Genomic DNA, 20169 nt, shown 5'->3' with positions numbered 1-20169 from the left:
GCTGATGCTATCCACAGTCATGCTGTTAAAATGCAGGGCTGTAGGTGGAGGCTGGCCCCTACAGGGAGCAGGAGGAAGCCTGAGGAAGGCTGTAATTGCGAAGTTCTTGCTTATAGCGTGGTCTCCGGAGCAGAAGTGTGATGGTACGCAATAGGCTGTGTTCAGCCCCAGTAGGTATTGCAGGAGGAGAAGCTAAGCTAGTGCAGTCGCTTTTGATCTGTTCCAGAACAACTAATAGTAGCTATACAAAAGCTACTTTCACAAACAGGACTATTTAGAAAGGGAAATTCTGCAGTGTTCCCTGCAGCTGATCATTTCTGCTTTGCTGAGAGGTATTCTTTCAGGCTGATGATGGGAGCAGCCATAAAGGCGACCTGGTTATAAGGGGGGGAATATTGAACAGAAGAAGACCTATGCTCAAATACTGTCAGAGAAAACACCTGCCAGCCTGGGAGCCAGGCTTGGGAACCAGAAGCATCCTTGAGGAGTGCAGCTGGGTACTGAGAAACGAGAGACAGCCTGAGATAGCATCGATGCAATGTGCAAAAACAAGGAAATGTAACAGCAAGTTATCATCTGTGGAGGTAAAAAAAGGTCTGGCAAAGGAGGAAAACAACCTGAGAAAAGAAGGATAAGTAACTGCCATTGGCTGTTCTAACTCACAGAACAGCCAAACAGTCTCCAAATACCAAAACTGGTCTGAGAGCATAGAAAACATCATCATTTAGTGACTGCACCAGATGGAAAATAGAAATTAGCAGCATCAATTGGCTGTTCCAGGTGGTGGTGCCCTTTGCCTCCTTATGTCTCTGTTATATAAAAAGGACTTACTTTTTACCCACAATAGAGCCTCTTTCTCTGAGGAGTGCCTGTGCATGTACCCCTTTGCCTGATGAGATTTCCTCAGTAGAGTGAACCCTTGCTGGGGATGCCTGGCTGACTCTGGGCTCCATGAGGCAGATCGTTGTCCAAGTGAGGCTTTGCCCAGTGTCTATTGGTCCCATTTCTGGGATGGGTTTGATGAGCACTTGGTACCAGTAATATTTATATATATATATGTGTATGTATGTATATACACACAGGCATATATATATATATATAAAAATTAATAGAATCATTTTGTTTGGAAAAGACCCTTAGGATCATCAAGTCCAGTCATTAACCTAGCACTGCCAAGTCCACCACTGAACCCTGTCCCTGAGCTCCACATCTACACGCCTTGTAACAACCTCCAGGGATGGTGACTCCACCACTTCCCTGGGCAGCCTGTTCCAGTCCCTGACAAGCCTGTGGGTGAAGAGATTTTTTTTCCAATATCCAAGATAAACCTCCCCTGGCACAACTTGAGGCCATTTCCTCTTGTCTTACTCCTTGTTACTTGAGAGAAGAGACCGACACCCAGGTCGCTATAACCTCCTTTCAGGTGGTTGTAGAGAGTGATACAACTCTCTTCGCCTCCTTTTCTCCAGGCTGAACAACCCCAGTTCCCTCAGCCACTCCTCAAAAGACTTGTGCTCCAGACCCTTCACCAACTTTGTTGCTCTTCTCTGGACACACGAATATACATATATACACATCTATAGGCACACCTGTAAGGAATTACTCGAAAGTGTTATTTGCTGCCTTACTAGTGGTAATTTTGTAGTTACTCGTAAAACTGAAATTTATACTTGTACCAATAGTTACTGCTGCTGCTGTTGAAATATATGTTTGCTTTCTGGTAGTAATTTGTAGTATGGATATATTTGTTTTGCTTGGCATAAGTATACTTGCCTTGATAGTGATGATCTGTAGTAAAATGCAATAAAATAATTTAGGAAGTTATTCCTCTGTGTCCTTGTATGTGATGGAGTCCTGTGAACCCATGGTTGCAACCTTTGTCCACACGCAGGCTGGGTAACCCTTCTGGGTCATGACATCCACATGGAGAGGTTTTCGGTGTTCAGTGGACAGCAGCACTAAGTAGTGGGCATGGAGAAAGGGATAGGATGGAATTAAACACTGTGTACTATTTCGGCTTTTTGCAGGCTGGCCGTGAAGAGGAGGTAGAGGAACAACAGTTAATTCCAGTTCAACATGTGTTTGGGTAGGGAGATGATGCTGGAATACGAGGGCCAGGAGATGCTGCTGGGCTGCAGATGTAGTGCATTACCTCGCCGTGGTATTTCCTGCCAGGCACGTCAGTGACCCCGCTCCTCAACACACTACCTCCTTCGCTTTCCACGTGACTGGAGAAATGCAAGGTTAAACAGGTTCAAGAGCGTGGGGTTGTTCTTTTCCAGAGCCACTGTACAGAGCAGAGAGGATGCCGAGGACATGCCTCGCTCTGGCTTGTGGTACAGCGAAGGGTTACAGTGCATGGCCGTGGTTAACAGAGCAAATCATGCTGCCATCGGACTTGACTTTTCCCAACACATAATATGAATGTCTCTCTCCCAGAAACACAGGGGAAATGCTGGTGAGCCCCACTCCCAGTGGCTGTGCAGCAGCAGCCCCAGCTGTGCTGGGGGGATCGGGAGGAGCTGATGTTGCAATGGCATCTGGATTCCAGCTTGGCCAGACGTGCGCTGACATTTTTCCATCGCATGTGACCCGTTGATGCCTTCTGCTGTAGTTTTCATTCAGGAATGCTAGCTGTGGTCAGGCTGCCTGTATTTACAGACACAAATAAACTGCTCCTGACTGAAATACACCATTCCCATGACTGCACTTGGCACTAACCTTGCAGGGTTGAAGGCAGATCTGCTTACACAGTAGAATAAACCCTTCTTGCTCTTAGCATCACTTCCTTCTCTTTTCTTTTTAGATCCAGCCTTGTGGAGAAGCTAAATTTGGGGGGGTGACTCTGGGCTGCCTGGCTGAGTGCCGTGGGCAGCAGGATGCTTGCTGCTGACATCAACCATCCATGTTTCCTTCTTTTTTGTACTCCATCTTGGGTGCCTGGCCTCTGGCACCCTTCCCTCACCTCCTTGCTACCCACGTTGCTGCCTAGCTACTCTGCAGCCCACTTTGCTTAACAGCTGAGCCTCCCCTTGCCGGGGAAGGAGGCACTTGCAGTCCTGTCCCCAGGCCCTTGTTCTCGTCCTTTGCATGCTGCCCACCCAAACCTTGGCTCCCTATGGCTGTCCTGATTGTCCAGTCTCTTGGCACTAACCCGGCGTGCTGGGAAATGCCATGGTGGTAGAGGTAATCCTCGAGGGAAAGGGTGGCGGGGGGCACTGCCTGTGCCTTTCCTTTCAGAGTGCAAAGGAAGAAAGCAAAGGGGTGGTTTTGTTTTTTAAACTGCTTGGTCCTTCGTGACTTAATGCCATCAGAGCTGGCATAATTCACATAGACATAATTCACAGTGTTTGCTGATTTGGGTGGCAAAGTTGGTTTAAAACATTCCTGCCCTTCCTTCCACCCCACTTTCCTTCCTGCTCCCCCTTCCCATGCCTGGGGCAGCACAGCTTGCATGAGGCAGCCAAATGAACCAAGCTAAACCTTGCTCTGTGTAATTACAATTATTACTTTTTTGTTTTCTATTTTTTTTTTCTTCTGTGATAGTGATTAAATCTATGTTGCCAGCCCGGCAGTGGGAAGGTCCTGAAAACTGAATTTGCCCCATGGATGCTCCTTCCCAGGTGGCAGGGTTAGTCCCAGGTATCCAATATGCAACATCGCAGCCTGCAAACGGCAGCCCTGGGCTTCAATATTGTGTAGGAAACATGGAGATCTGAAGAGCTGCCCCTCTGCAGAGCTCGGGCCTGTCCTATTGCTCATGGTGCTGCAGGGGGAAGACAATGCAGCCCCCAGCCCATGCACGGGGCAGTTACACAAAGGCAGTGCTGCCATTTCATAGAGCCTGCCCTTGCAATTGTTTTCAGGATATATACACCCTCCTTCCCTGCTAGGGCAAATTTAATGGAATCAAGTGGGAAGACAGAGTATGGATATAATTTATTTGGGATTCTAGGGTTTTTTACCCACCTGATCAGCACCGATGGTGCCAATGTGCCACTTGCTGTGCTCCTAAAAAGCACCGTTTCGAGATATTTTTAGTGTGGTCTGCTGCATTTCTTCAGTGCTGCTGGTAGGAGGAGGGGAGAACTATAAAGTTCTTGAAGGAGAGCTGTTTATTTTGAGCAAATAAGAGCTTCTGTTTATAGAGGCAAAAAAGCAAATTAAAAAAAAAAATCCGGAAGGATGGGCCCATGGCCCTTTTCCAATGAGAAGAGCAAGTCAAAACAATGAACACCATTTGTTTTTGCTTTTCCCTGGCAAGCTTCCTTCAGCTGACTATTGCACGATCTGTTCAGGGCGAAGAGACAAGAAAAAAAAGAGAAAAAAAAAAAAAAGCGGGCAGTAGCAATTGCTCTGGCTTCTCTCTGCTGCCGTGGCTGCAGCCCCGCTGCGGTCTGGGGGGTTAAAGCGGCAGCTGTTGGGGAGGTAACCCAAACTCCAGGGCCAGAGGAAAACAGATGAGGCTAGGGAAGCAGTCTTTTGGGGAAAAAAAAAAAAAAAGAAAAAAACCCCAAAACACAAATCCAAAGTAAAATGTATGCTGCAAAGTGACAACACTGTGTTCTATCCAGCTCCCTTTCCAGCCAAAAGCTCAGGGTGCTCTGCTGGACCCTACAGCTCTAGTCCTCTGGGAAAAAGTCAGAGGTCTGGTGAGGTGCTGTGCCCCAGGCTGGACGCTTCTTTGCACACCCCAGGGAAGGGTGTTTAATTTCGTTTCCTCAGCCTAAACTCCCATTTCCCTCAGGCTCCCACCAGTTTCCCATCTGTTTAACACGGCCGGCGGAGCGAGAGCTCCTTGTGGCACTCCCCGCTCTGGGTCAACACCAGGATATTAAATCAACATACCTTCTGCGGCAGTCACTGCGGCTCCAGCTCCTATTTTTATAGCCATGCTTTGACCGATAAGGCTCTATTAATAAATCAATCAGGCAGCACCACTTGCGCTTGCAGGAGCGGGTCCCAGTTCAGTCTGTTGGTGTGGGGCACAGCAAGGAAACAATGAACTCAGAGCATCATATATGCACAATAGTTTTATTTTGTTTTTTTATATAAAAAAAATTCCTAAAGACTGCAGAACTCTTGTATCCTAATTTCTTAAACAAATGCTTCCAACACCCTCTTCTTTTTTTTAAGCTAATTCCTCCCTAACAACTCGCAATGGTGTGGGTTCCCCTGGTTTTTTGACCTAGTCACCCTTTCTAATGGGATATGTCTGAAGCTGCAATATGGCACTTGGTTGACTTAGTTGGCAGGTTTAATATATCCAGAAAGCTGGGGTATGGAGTTGCACATGGCCTGGAGTCCATCAGCACAGGTGGGGAGCCTGCCTTCGCCTCCGTGCCGCCAGAATGAACCAGACTTTTCTCCTTACTGTGCAAATAACAGGCTTTGGTCACCGACCAGTCCTGTCGTAAGGGATCCTCGCCCCTGGAGAGAATCCCATCTTCAAGTGGGGAAGCAGCACGTATGGTCAAGCAATTGTCCACAGCAGTCTCAGGTGCCGAGACCCCATCAGTCAACTGTACCGTTGTAAGACTTGTTGAGCTTGTTGAACGTGAACTCTACGTTATGCGTGGAAATAGGCTTTCGGTAGAGAGGATTGGATGCCTTTGGAGAAATTAGTGTACAAAAAAGAACAAAGGTGAGGAATAAAGTCCGTGTCATGGTGAAAATGTACACAATCCCCCTTCCTGCACCAATTAATTCAGAGAAAGTGTTCCATTTGGCTTTTTCTGAAATGTGCATTCAGATCCAAAAGCAGTGTTGTTTCTCCACAGTTTGTCCAGCAGACCCACCTTCCATCCCATCTGCAGGCCCAGGTGATGCCCTCAAATGGGCATCCCCACCTAAACCCTCCCAAAAGGGCTCCCTTGAAGACCTGACCGACCAGGCTGCCGCCACAGTCAGAGCTCAGTCCCCGCTCCCTACCTCCTTCAGCCCTCCAGCACTGCTGGAAATGCAGGATGAAACCAAAGGTCGGGCATCATTTTGCAGAGTATTTGTAACTCGCCAAGGGGAATGTGCTGGTCACTGAAGCCCTGCTGTGAGGCACTGCCGGGCACGGCCACCCCATCCCTTGTGCCTGCCACCCTTCTCCATCGCTGCAGAGCTGTTTGCTGCTGGTGCACCCTGACAGCCCCTCCATCCCCCCAGCAGCACCCACACCCCAGAACTCACCATCTCGTATCTGGCCCGGGAGCGTTCGCTCTGGAATCGGTCAAACTCCCGTCTATCGTGAATGGTGACAAGCAGCTTCCAGAGGCCCAGCAGGATGATGCCGATCAGCACCACACTGCCGATCACCGCCAGCACGATGGTCACGGCGCTGGGGGCTGAGCTGCATGCTGGTAACGAGGGGGAGAAGGTAGTTAGCTCTCGTGTGGGTGTATCCCAGATCAGGATACTGGGACGTAAAGACCTAGACCGCAGCCACTGAGCAAGTGACCTCAGGGCAGTGCTCATAGCAATGACTAAAAAAAGTAACAGTCCTCTCTGAAACCAAAGGGAATTTTAAAATTATTAAATAAATTCCTGGCTGGAGGCAAGCCAAAGGCACAGCTCTCATGGACGTCACTGGGGCCAGGATGTCACGTAGCAGTGCCACCATCCAATAGTGTCACCTGGTTTTAATGCCAAGTGACCCATGTGGGACACAGAGGGTTAAGGTGCGTCTGGCAAAAGCCAGCTCAGCTTCCAGCCCTCCTGGAGGCAGATGGTCCCTAGGCACTGTAAATAAGTACATTAACTGTCAGATAATAACTGGTCTTTCAATTAAATGCAAGCTCCTGAACAAATAAAATAAAACATGTGGTCTCTTGGTCTTTCCCATACTGGCCCGTGCCTCAGAGGACCAGAGTAGATCGCAAGAAGCTACTGCTGGGTGCTCGCCAGCTCGTCCTTCACCAGCACATGGGGCTTTGTTTGAGAAACTGCATTGCATGCGATTAAAACAAGGCTGGGAAACACAGCTGCTGTGGCAGCCCCAGGAGGGGAGCAGGGACACACAGCCCCTATGCTGCCTGGACCAGAGCTAGCTCCTCAGCAATGCAGAAATCCATAGGTGGTGTGGGGCTTTCCTAACATCCTGCCTTAACCAGCAGCAGCACTAGGTGTCCCCTTCTGATTTTTTTTTGCTCCCTGTGGCTGTATCTCCAAACCAGTACACTGCATGCTTTTTGCTGTGTAAATAAGCTGGATTTAGCTTCAGCATCCCAAGCTGGCAGAAAGCCCTTCAGCCACTGCTAGCAATGCTGGTGGCTAGGGTCGGCTATTTTACTGAGTTGGGAGCATTTGGAGCCGGGTTTCAGCACCATAAAACACTCTATTTTTTAAAAATCATTCTGGTTCTCTGCTTGCACATGCATCCAAGCAGCCAGTGCAACCAGACTTTTCTGCAACCCATGAGGCTCCCCAGCAGCCCACTCCCTCTCCCGACGAGGCAGCCTGTGCTATGAAAAAGAAACCCAAGGGAGGGCCAACCTGGCTCTTTGAGGACGGTGAGGTTGGATTTCCCACTGGCAAGCTCTGAGTAGGTGAACTTCATGACGCAGTTGTTCACCGGGTAGGCGCAGAGGATTGCATTCGGGTCATCCGTTTCTGGAATGAGATGCAGAGTCACAGTTTTTTGGTTTTTTTTTAATTAAAAAAAATTCCTAAAGACTGCAGAACTCTTGTAGCCTAATTTCTTACACAAATGCTTCCAACACCCTCGTCTTGTTAAGCTAATTCCCTCCCAACAACTTGCAATGGTGTGAGTTCCCCTGATTTTTGACCTAGTCACCCTTTCTAATGGGATATGTCTAAAGCTGCAATATGGCACTAGGTTGACTTAGTTGGCAGGTTTAATACTTGGAATTAGTACAATGCTCCCCTGCAAACTGAGCAGGGCCTCCCATGGGTGCCTGGGAGCAGACGAATGGGGAGTGAGCCTGCAAACAGCATGGTTTGATCACGATTTGCCCAAATTGTAACTAAGCTGCATCTTGACTTACTGCTCGAGAAAATGTGTCACTCAGCAAACATGGCATGGCAAACACAACCCCACACGGACACACACTTCCTTCATGCAAGTTGGCTTTGGCAATAAATGACATTTTCTTCTAAATTTGCTAAATTTCTTGAAGAGTGGCAGCTGAAGAGAAAGCGAGGGGCAGAGAGTCAGCCTGCAAGGACACGGACGGGCCACCAGCAGCACAGCCTGTGGCTGGCTCGTGCTCCAGCTGTGCTGAACGGCTCCGGCTCCGGAAATGGTTGAGAAGTTTGTTTTTAAAGAGTGAGATAGAAAAGGAAAATGGGGAGGGGAGGAGGGAAGGAGGGGGAAGGGAGGAGCTGGTTGGAGGGGAGGATGCGGAGATGGGGGATTTGCAAGAAATGTGACCGCTTGATTCCTATGGCCATATGGCCGCTGTTTGTTTGCCTGTTTAACGTACCGTAGCACCAGGCAGAGCCTGTCACTGCTCTGGTCACTGTAAGGCTGCTTCACAAAAGCCATTACAAAGTTTCAGCAAAGCCTTCATCTGAGGTTTGCAGCTTCAGGGGTGATTTCAGCAGAGCCACTGCCCTGCATGGCTACAGCTTGTGGGGTGTCCCCACTGCAGGGACAGTGGCTGGAGGGAGATGCGGCAACACCTCTGTCCATGCCGGGTAGCACTGCAGGAGTCTGCATGGGCTGAGAGGTTCAAAGGAGAGGAAGAGATCTGGGCACCCAGAGCTACCGGCTGGCAAAGACCTGACCTTGGCTTAGGCACCTGGAAAATGCTTCCCACAGTCCTCCTCCTCACTCGTGTCCATGCCTGTCTGTCATGTTGAAAAATGATTGTGTTAACGACCACTGCTGTTCCAGCCCCTTATCTCTCTCCTGTCCATTTGTCTTTTCATTCAATGCCTTTGACCTGCTTTCAGTCCAAAGATGAACACCATTTCAACAGCCCACATGCAACTGCCCCTCTGGTGTGTCCTGACAGGGTCCCTGGTGTGGACAAACCTCAGCTGTTCCTACTTTGGGGCAGGACAACCTGCTCTACCTACACAGTGGTATTGAGGGCAGGGCTGGAGAAGTGCTGGCTGTTACAAAGCAAAGTACTAACTAGATCAATATTGATAAAACTTCAAATTTTCTTGATGAATGCCCTTCTGAGTTAAGCAGCAAATCTTAGTTAAGCAGCAGATTTTAGCTAAGCAGCAAATCTTAGTTTCTTCAGGCCCAGCTGTTTTCAATCCCATCTTTGCACCATCGTTCTGCTAAAAGATATGGTGATTAAAGTCTCAATAGTAATGATCTTTGTTGTTCTTCAATAGGTTTCAGAGATCACACATCCACAGAGAGGTGCGATGGACCCATCGAGCTTTCAGGTCTGTTGATGTGTGCTGTTGGCAGGTTCAGCTCAGCACTGGATCCATCATGCTCCTCTCATGGAACCACTAGGAATGGCAATTTAATACTGCAGAAGCCAAGGAGATCCTGCAGAATCCAATGCAAGTCATACAAGCCTCCCAAAAGGCATCGTTCTGGCTTGTGAGTCCAATGATAAATGCCACTGCTCTACGAAAATTTGAAGCACTGGCTGCTTCATACCCAGAGCTAAAAGGCACGTGGGATCTTCCAGGCTGTGTTAGTTGCAACTTGATATTTAAGAAGGTCCCATCCTCCACTGCCAGGACAGTGCTGACCTATGTCTTCTGTGACAAATATCAGTGCTCGGCCTCTCAGTGGGGAGTTTTAACACATGCTATGTAACACAAAAGCACTTGAACATGAGGATTTGGCTGTCTGCCTGTAAAGAAGCCTGTAGACCTCAAGCACTTTCTCTAGGAATATTTTGCTTTACCTCTTTCTCCAGTAGCTGAGATCTCCAAGCTGCAGAGTGCTCAGCACCACCCACAATCTGACTGCAGCAGTTCAACAGAAGAATAAAGGTAATTCCCCAAAATGTCTTAAAACTGAAATTTGGCTGTGTTTTTCTCTCAAAGCCATGCTGGGGATTAGCAAACCAGAGCCCAGCCTCCCCTCCCAGGGCGCAGGCAGCACAAAAGCTGGCTTTGGCATGGTGGAGCACCCAGGCAGGAGAGTTGAGCTTTAATCTCCAGTATTTGCTAGCTCCTAAGAAACACAGGACAGCCAGGCATCAGGAAGGAGCTTCACGTGGTTTGGAAGTGCCTTGTAACCTCTTGCAGCGTGCCTGTACAGGTGCACACCCCAGTAAACTGCAGGGAGGATGGAGAGAACGAGAGCAAGCCTCCCAAAGGAAAAGGTAGGAAATCTTGCTGGTCGTAATTCAAAAGCTAGACACTGGGTATGAGAGGAGGCACTGAGAAAAACACCACCTGCAGGCAGCTCGGGAGGAAGGGAGAGAAAGGGCAAGCAAGGTAGAGCACTCCTACCTCTATAAACTATGGGGAGAGAAGGAGGAAATGTCAGATGTGGAATGCAATTTATCTCTAGTTGATCTAGGAACACCAGCCTCTCCATCCCTCCCTCCAAGGGGTTTTGCTAAGGCCAGCTGTCACAGTTTGGGTCCCCTCTACACCCCCAAACAGCAACCAGGGATTCCCAGAACGGAGCTTGAAAAGAAGGAGGAGAAAGTTATCTGCTGAGGGATGCACGTGTGGGGTGACCTCTAGGAGGGAATCTAAAGGGCAGGAAAGGAGCAGTCCCACCAAAGCAGAACTCATCATCTCCAGAACAGCTTTGTTTTCTCTTACAAGCTCACTTTATCCAAGATGAATTCTCAGAAGATTAGAGAATGCCTTTTTTAAATGATACTTTGTCCTTTTGCACTCTCTCACGGCTCATCTAATCTTCTGTCTCATCTCATCTCACTCTCTTTGCTCCTTGCACTGGCAGTAGTGGTCCTCGCACATCTTGATTCTACGATGTTATTTAAAATCAAAGGGTTTTTTTACTTCAATATAGATTACAGCCCAGATGGAGTGTCACACATACCCCATATGCACATATACATACTACATACACACATACAGTTCTAAATACCAGGTGTTCCCTGAGGCTTTCTTTACAGACATGTCTTCCTCTGGTTAAGAGGAGTTCAACACCACAGTCACTGGCTCTCACCGTCCGCAGTCCTGCTGCTGCCTACTTACCGAGAACATCCACCGTCGTGATGATCTCGTCCTTGCAGTGCTTTTGGCAGGTTTGGTTATCAGCCAGTCTTCCTGAGTTATACAGCTTGCATTCAATGCAGTCCCTGCAGAAAGGCACATGGAGAAGATTAAGCACCTGTCAGAAACCACATGAACATAGGGATTCACCCCTTGGAAAGGAACTTCCTGGGTGTTGGTCTGGGGGCTGCACATCTGCACCACAAGGAAAGAGAAAATTCAGGGCCACGCATCTCCATCTCAAGGATGGATTTATTTTGGGGGGTGGATTCAATGAAGCTGGTAGGTTTGGGGACTGCCCTTTGAATGTCAGGAGCCACATGTCAGCCACTGCAAAATCCATCCTGGCTGAGATTTGCACAGACAGCATTGCAGCTCTGCACCAGCTTGAGGCTGAAGCCCAGGCCCCCTCCATTGCGGCAAGCCGGCCAGCCATCCCCGTCATCCCCTTCTCTGCAGCCTGCAGCTCTCTGGGCCCAGACATCTGCAGCTCCCGGTGCAGCAAAGCTAGGGTTGCCATCCTTTCCTGCAGAGCGGGACAGCACTGGAAATGAACGGGGATGTGAACCTCCACGAGGACTTGCGCAGCAACGCTTGTTGCTTCTCTACCGGGGACGCTCTTGGGTTGCATAGGGTGGGTTCAGACCAGTGGCAAGCTTTCCTGGGGCTAATCACCCCTGATTAACAAAGCAGGAGTCATTCCTTAGCTGAAAAGTCCTCCAGGAACCAAGGAGCTGCCCTTCCCACTAGTGACAAGTCCCTCCTGACCCCCCCTGCAAGTACCTTTTAGTGCTACAGACGCCTGGGCAGGTGGGACACTTCTCGCACGTCTCTCCAAAAGCCCCCGGCTCGGTGCACTGACACTTGCCACAGACGCAGGTGCCCCTGCCGCTGCACATCTGCCCGTCGCTAGAGACACAGCTGTCCGTCTCGGTGGAGCAGTTGCAGTTGTCCCCGATGTAGCCAGCGTGGCACTTGCACTCCCCGCAGTGACACTCTCCGTGGCCTGAAGGCGAGAGCAGGCGGGAGGTGTCAGCAGCATCCCTGGGCAGATGTCCCTGCACAGGAGGGACCAGCAGCCCAGCAGGAAAAGCTGCCACAGAGACCTTACTTGGCAGAATAACAAACAGATGGTGATGGGAAATACCTAAATATCAAATTATTACCTACATTTAGCAGCAAATCTGCTTAATGCACCAGCTGGGAGGCACCATCTCCTGTGTCCAAACAGGACCCCTACATCCCAGCCAGTACCATGAAGGGTGCTGGGACCAGCTGAACCTCCCCCAGGGAGTAGCTCAGGGCAGCTCACAGCAGAGAAGGATGCTCCACTAAGGGCATTCCTCCACCAAAGCATCCCCGTGCATCTATGGGGTTTAGTGATGGGCTGGGAAAGTCAACAGGCTCCAGGGCTTTCAGTGACGGTAAGTGGAGTGGCTGGCTGCCGAGCATGTGGTTTCAGAAAGGCATCCATTAGCCTGCTGGAAAATACTGCTCAAATTGCTGCTTGGTTGGTCCAAGGGATGCCTTTGAAGGCATAGTTTATAGAGCTGAAAGGTTTGTGTATGAGTGTCATCAGCAACCTAATTACAGCTCAGCTTTCCCACTGGTAACAGCCTCAAGCGCCTCAGACAAGATAAATTATATACATGCTCCTTTCATTGGCACAAACCCACTGATCTCCCTGCCTCTCCCATCACTCCAAGATTACCAGAGAGGCTGTGGATTGTCAAACTCTATCCCTTGCCAAAAGTCCTGGGAACACCTTCTGCTTTACTAGATATCTCATATGTCCCAGCACATCACAAGTTGCCCTCCTACAGCCCTTTTTTTCACTCCCACCAGTTTGCTTTGGATCCAGCCTGCAAACTCAAACATTACTAGGCAGAGGAGGTTATGTTTACAAGATCTCTAGAGGTGACCTCCTTCCCTGCCTACATCTGATGGAGATTAAAAATCCCTCGCTCTGTTTGCCTTCATGACTGCAGCCTTGCCCTTTCCGCACACACATCCACACAGGCAGGGTTGGTGTGTCCCTTCCCTACAAAGCACATAGACCACAGCTACATTTGTCACCACTGCTGTTTGGGGCACAGCTGCGGAGCACGGACCCCTGCACCCCTTGCTTCACAAGCAAACCAAATGGGGCAGCTAGTTTTTATTCACAATTAATTCAGGCCATCGGGCTCTCGCACAGGGCAAGCTTGGTGCCTCCATGGCAATGCGAGTGTCTGAATTAGCTATAAATTATGGTTTTCTCAAATGGGCACTATTTCAAGGATTCCAAAACAGCTGTCATTGGGAATCCATGTATATGGCATTCAGTAAATGTGCTCACGCTTGAATTTGAGCTGTGAGAATCAAGAGAAGCAAGCTGATTGTGTTCACACCACCCCATGGTCCCGACCTGGTGGGAGCCACCCCACTGCTCTACAGCAGAGGAGCAGAGCCCCAGCATCGTCAGACATAGCTCAGACCCCCTTGGACACCACAGAGCCCAGCACAAGATGTGAATCCATTGGAAATACACCTCTGGAAGTCATGAAATGGTTTGGTTTTTAAAGCCGCTGGCACCAGGCCAGTAGAGGAGGCTAGAAAGCCTGCATGTCCCTTCCAGCCCCTGGCAGGATGGGGATGGAGTTTGGAAGCACTGTCCCAGAAGGGAAACAGCCATTCCAAATAATGCATCCTATTAAACCACTGTGATTGGAAAATCTAAGAAACAGCATCTTAGAGTAAACAGCTTCATTTCTTTAAGGGGGATGAAGAAAAAGCCCTTCTGTATGAAGGTGACTAAGCATGGCGTGTGAGCCTGAAATTTAAAAACATGTTGAAATGTGTTTTCTGCCTCGGCCACACTGGCTCAAAATGCAATAAGTCACTGGCTGAAGCTCATCAGAAGGAATGTGCCAAGAGTGGGAATTTCCATGTTGACCTTTAACGGCAAAGATGTTTCAACCTTCACTGCCTACATTGGCTTGAAAGAGTGGCCACTCCTGCAAGCACCAAGCTCCACTTCTGGTGCTCTCCACCCGCCTCCCACACAACCTGAAGACTGGAGAAACGTGGGTTAATGGGACACATTTATTTCTCATACGGGCATGACAAGAGTCGGTCCATTTCTCAACATCCATCTGGAGCACAAGAGACGGGAATCTACTCTGTCCTCTTGCTCGGGACACAACCTGAGAGGAGCCCCAAGGCAATGTGACATGCTGGTCACAGCGTGTCTTTTGGTGACGGTGATCCAGAGCTGAGGTTTGCAGCATGCAGAGCATTACCTGGTACTCGGATCTCACTGAAAAATAAGCTGCACCTTTCCAGTCTCAGCTGTCGTACGGTCACATGCAGAGCTGATGTGGGTAAGCGTTCTCTGTGGTATGTAAGATCATGCCTGCGGGAAGCCTTCCACCACTGTGCTGATGATAAACCTAGTTGCACTTCCTAGTTTCATTTCCAAGAAGGAAATTTGTCCTCAAGGAGGGTGTGTTTCAAGACACCTCTGCACCAGCAGAAGTCTCATGGTGCAGGACATTACCCTGGACTTTAACCCCCTGGAAGCCTTTAACCCCCTTGTTCACATGATCTCTATTAAAGGTGGTTTGTGAAGCCAAAAGACGTTAATTATGTTCTCCAAACATAATAAGAGATGTTTTCTTCTGTTCCCATCCTTGAAATAAGACCATGTTAGAAGTTTAAAATATCCAGATTTAATTGGGAAATGGAATGCTCCCTCTGAATTTGATAACATACTTTCTGGCCAGCTTGTGATGGTTGGGGAGGCTAACACAAAACACATGTCATGGAGGCTGCAAAACACGCTGGGAGGGTGTAGCAGAGGAAAGCAATGCTTCTGTGGGGGGACAGGAGTCCCCCAACTAGGTTTGGACTAGTCTGGGCTCCAGCAGGGCAGGAGCCATGGATGCACCGCTGCTGGGTGGCACCCTCCGCCCAAGGAGGTGACCACGGTGGACCGAGACCTGCAGCCGAGCAGGTCCTTCCATCTCTCTTGCCACCCCGGAATACATCCCCATCCCCCTCCCGTGCCCTGGCTGGGCTGCACATCTCCCTGTCACTCAGGCAGCTTTTGGCAGAACACCCAGCTGTCCTCATTTCACCCCAGCTGCTTCTGCATCTCCGCCCAGCTGCCCACCGAGACGACAGCCGCAGGCTAAATCCCATCTGCCCTCACCCAGCACCGTCAAACCCGGCTTGGCAGCCCGATGCCAGCACCGCACGCCGTGGCTCCGGTCCCGGAGAGGGGTCGTTGTTGGTGAGCAGGAATCAGGATAGCAGCTTCTGGCAGAAACTTCCAGCCTCTGACCCTGATTTCATCCCGGGCTTTCTGACAGCAGGCTGCAAAGTGGGACCCTGCAGTGACCAAGCATTCAGCCGGACAGCCCGTCCACCCTCCACAATAACCAAGTTTGCCTTTTAGGAATGGCACTGACCGCTGCTGCACCAAGAGATCTGAAACTCAATACACTAAAAGCTCTGTCACGAGGTCTTTTGATAGAAAATTTTTTTTTAAATTCCCCTAATTCTAGGGACCACAAAATTATGCAAAAATAGTAACTTTCTTTTGAGAGTAATAAAAAATGATCCCAGCTTTTATGGTACTTTTATGGAGGGGGAGAAAGGGTTTGAAAACAAGCCCCTCCAGCACTCCTTTTTTGTGCACCTTCTGCAAAATTAAATTGATGTGCTTACTATACAAGAAAAAAAATAATCCTCACAATTTTTAATCTGGTTTCTTGGTTTCTGAGCACTCAGGAGGGGAACGGTCATGCTGCATTTTGTTCCCATTAAATCAAGACACTTTTTGTGCTTCCATGCTCACATCCAAGCTTTGGGGCAGGACCTTCAAAACGCTGCTTTTGTCATTTTTGGTTACTTGAATGACTAATTTTAAAAAAACAACAAAACCCACAAAAAAACCACAGGAAAACCTATTAAGAGAAATAAGTTCTGGCAAGGAATTTCCAGATTTCCTGGTGCCATCCCTTTAACAAGCCCTGGCCACCGTGCCTGTCACCTGGAGAGCCCCAGCGCAGAAGCCACCCATTGTTTGTACTCCCCGGGGGCGAAGGCACCCAAAACATCTGCTTAGAGAGAAGAAAAAGTCAAACCCTACCAACACAGGGCACTGCTTGAGCATCAGTTTTGTACCAGACCAGCCAATCTCTCAGCAAAAGTGCTCGATGTCTGCAGGAGAGCCTCCGTGAACGATAGATTTTGAGGGGGAGGAGGAAGGGCAGCGGAAGAAGCTTTGAACACTTGGAAAATGTAGACCTTTCCGCTTGGGAAAGGGCTAGGGTAAGACACACTGCCTCCTTAGGCAAATAAATCATTGACTTCCCCACTAATCTCTTTCCATGACTCAAAGCAGCCGGCGCTGCACATCAAGAGGCCAGGCCAGGCGAGGCAGCCGGCCCGCGGCACAGCTCGGGTTTGCGGCGCTGTCCTGCTGCCAGATGGTCGGCACGGGCAGGAAGTCAGGGAGAGCTCGGGAAATTCCAAATACTGGGGATGGGTTTAGGATTCATTCCCCGAGTCACACCAGCCTGGCAGGGAAAACAAAGGTGGCGGGTTGGCAAGAGCATCCCCATCTCCTGGATCCGATGGAGCATAACAACTTCCTTGTGAAAAGGAGGTAACTACATAAACAAAGACAGACAAACATCAAGGGGCCAAGGTTTCTGTGCAAACTGAAATGCACCCACCAACCACATCCATTCACACCAGAAGAGAGCTTGTCCACACTCGTTTATCCACAACGCAATACTGAAACAACAAAAGAAACACTAAAAGGCTACTAATAAGTGAACAGTGCTTTTCTGTATGTTATTTACACCTGATACCATGGATCTGTGCATCTTCCTATTGCATTAATTGCAATGGATATTTATATCTCAAAACATATGGGTTTGACCAAGAAGAAAAAGGCTTTAAATAAGCTTTTATTTCAGTCCTGGCACTGGTTGAGCTCACCAATCACCAAAAATAGCATCAGAGATGCAGACTAATGAAACCAAAGGTGAAGTGATAAATACATGCTCGAGCTTATATTTACAATACAATCCAGCCCTGGGTACCACAAGTCCCATCACCAGCTCCACATTACTGCCAGCATCCACCACGTCGCAGCACTATCATTACAAAAAAAAAAAAAAATCAACAGCCCCCCAGTTTCTCACTCACTTGGGAACTTCTGGGTTAAACGAGAACTGGGCAGGGAAAACAGGGCTTTGGAAACTGCTGTCTCATGAAGGCAGCTGAAAGCAATCCGAGGCAGGCGGATTTCCTGCGGCAGCCCTGGCCAGACTTTCCTCATTTTCCTTCTCCCTGCTATAGAAGGGGAGCTGAAACGCAATCACAAGATACGGCTGATGATCCACCAGAAAGCCAAAACGGGTATCGAGGAGTCATTTCCTGAAGGAGATCTAAAGCTGCATTTCTTAAAATAAAGCCTTCCTTTTTTTTTTATTTTAAAGTAAGCTCAGCACTCCACAAATCCTTGACTTTTGCTTATGTTAGCGCCTCAGTCGAGCCTGCTACACGTGGCCTTTTGGATGAAGACCCAGAGCTGGGAATTGGAGCTTTTAACTCCTGCTGCTGATTCTGCTACCGATGCAGGGAGCGGTACGGGGCGAGGGCTGCTGCCAGATCCTCCCAGAGATGCAGGGCTTCATCCTGAGCTGGGGCAATCGGGATGGGTGCGATGGTTCCCTTTAAGCTGTGGGTCCAAATACCATCCCACCAAACTGCACCCATGCTCATCCTTGGCTTTGTCACCCCTTAAGCACCTGACTGGAAGGCACTGCAGAAACTGCTAACAATGCATGTTACTCCTTAAGGCAGACAGGAAGGTGGGGGGGGGCTCAAAAAGGGCTCTGTTCTTTTCTATCGACCTCCATCCCTTCTCATGCAGTCATTTATTGGGTCTCCCATGGGACACACAAACACCTCTCTCACTGCAGTGCTCCTCTCCAGCCAACCCTTTGGTCCCCTCACAGATGAGACCTGCTCACAAATCTCCCTGATGCAGCTCCCCCCATTTGTTTCCTTTCTCCCCAAAAAGCTCAACATAGAAAACTGCTTAAAAAATGTCCCTTTGGCTAGACCTCGTGAAGAGGAGTGGGCTCTGGATCAGAGAGAGATTCTTTCTCTGCAAAATCCAGTGGTGTGGGAGCCTTGCCCAGTTCTGTGTTTGGATGCAAACACATAATCTGGTGCAAGTTCACCAAAGGTCCATGGTTTTGGAATGGATTTCTCCTTTCCCAAAGAAGCTGGAAGAAGTCAGAATATCATTCAAAATAAGACCAAAAAAAAAAATTAAAAAAAAAAAGAAAGAATGAAGCCGCAGCCTGTGCTGCACTTTCCTTTCAGATCAATTATTTAAAATCAATTTTTTTAAACCAAACTCAGCAAAATTCACAGCTTGTCAATGCATGTCAACAAGAAATGCAGAGACCCAGAATTTCACCCACCTGCTCGTTTGAGGCTTTCATCTACCTCTAAGCCCCAAATACAGCGTTCACCTCCAAATGTTTATTTCTGTTAATTATTATCATCAGAAGGACCAAATGCAATCACCAACCTCGGTGGGACACCAGCCATAAGGGCAGAGCATTTAAGAAAGTTTGTTCTACAACCATCTTCTCTTTGGGGAGCGAGTAGGTGATGAGCTGTGTTTTCAAAGTTCATCTTGTTTTTATTTTGGAGCTTTCTGAGATATAGGATTCTTGGCCGTGGGACGGGGCGGCTGCAGCAGGACAGGGGACCCACACGCTGTGCCTCTTTAAGACCAGAGACCCAAAGACCCAGCTCTGGCTCCCGTAAAGATGTCGAAGACCTCACTTCTTTATTCTTTAATTCTTCCCTGGCATTTAATGCCTCATTAGCATGCATTAATGCTTGCAAAAGGTCCACTAGAGGACAAGGAGAAGCCCCGGTGAAAAGAGGCAGGAACAGCAGCGCTCTGTGCGGGTCCTTGGTCCTCCACCGAGCTGCTGCCAGCTTGGGGGAGAGCTGCAAGACTGACAGCAACGAGGGCCCAGGCAGGGGGAAAGGAGGGGTAGGAAAAGGCAGCCTTGCCCTTTCGTGCCAGGAATGGAAACTCACGGTACATGATATGCTGGGGAAAAATGTCCAACTCAGCTGCTGTTTCAGTGTGAACGACCAACACAAACCCTTGGCTTGGGCAAGGCAGGGCAGCCAGGGTACACCTGCTGCCAGAAACACAAAGGAAGATGAAGAATAAACACAGCACTGAGCAGAAACACAAATGGAAAGATCATTTGTGTTCCCATGAGAAATCCATGCAAAGATCATAAAATAGCTCCAGTTGGAAGAGACCCATAAGGATCAAGTCCAACTCCCAAATAATCAATAATATTTAACAGGCAACAATATAACAGTAATGCCTGGTGGGGTAACACTTAATACTGCATTTATTTATGGTGAAAAAAATCCAGAGGAGCATATACATCAAGCAGAGAGCACTCAAGCTAAGAACCAGCCACCTGCACTGAAACGCAGCCACCTCTGACCTGAAACACGGCGACACGGGAGGTCGTTGGCAGAGCAATCAGAGGGGGAACCAGGCGTTTTTACACACCACAGCTACAAGCACTGCCCATGTTTCGTAGGTCACGGCCAGTGGGTGAGGGTTGTCCTGTGCTGTTTGCCCCAGCCCAGCAGCCATTTGAATCCCTTGGGATCTTCATCCCTTTAAACAGGCAATGGGGAGGGCATCCTTTGAGCAGGATGGGGAGGCACATGCTCTCGGATGAGGGCAGGACATGTCTCAGGATTAAATTGGAAAGAGAACAGAAACCAGGTTAAAGGGGAAAAAAACAAATTTGGAGAGGAAGCAGAAGAGAGTAATTGGGGAAGGGTGGAAATGATGGCCCAAGGGGGGAAGTGGCAGGGAGGTTTCAGAGGCCTCCCAGGACTGGAGATGTGAGGAAGCACATGCACCGAGTCACCCCCATGCTCCTCCGAAAGGCCACGAGGATTTGTGTGCCAGGGAAATAGGGACTTCAT

General features: G+C 49.0%; 1 protein-coding gene across 1 annotated transcript in view; it reads right to left on the bottom strand.

Moving 5' to 3' along the window:
- Window positions 1-5018: 5018 nt before the first annotated feature.
- ITGB5 (integrin, beta 5) overlaps window positions 5019-20169 on the bottom strand; it is a 53742-nt gene continuing 38591 nt past the window's right edge. The window contains exons 10-14 of the mRNA XM_010081136.1: window positions 11905-12127; window positions 11104-11207; window positions 7483-7599; window positions 6181-6347; window positions 5019-5610 (exon numbers count right to left, since the gene is read on the bottom strand). Of these exons, the coding sequence (XP_010079438.1) occupies window positions 5515-5610; window positions 6181-6347; window positions 7483-7599; window positions 11104-11207; window positions 11905-12127 (707 nt within the window). The 3' untranslated portion in view covers window positions 5019-5514. The remainder of the gene's footprint in view (window positions 5611-6180; window positions 6348-7482; window positions 7600-11103; window positions 11208-11904; window positions 12128-20169) is intronic.

The sequence above is a fragment of the Pterocles gutturalis genome, unplaced genomic scaffold, assembly GCF_000699245.1.
Source record: "Pterocles gutturalis isolate BGI_N339 unplaced genomic scaffold, ASM69924v1 scaffold9514, whole genome shotgun sequence".
Taxonomy (NCBI): Eukaryota; Metazoa; Chordata; class Aves; order Pterocliformes; family Pteroclidae; genus Pterocles; species Pterocles gutturalis.
This window is presented reverse-complemented; position numbering and strand designations above follow the sequence as displayed.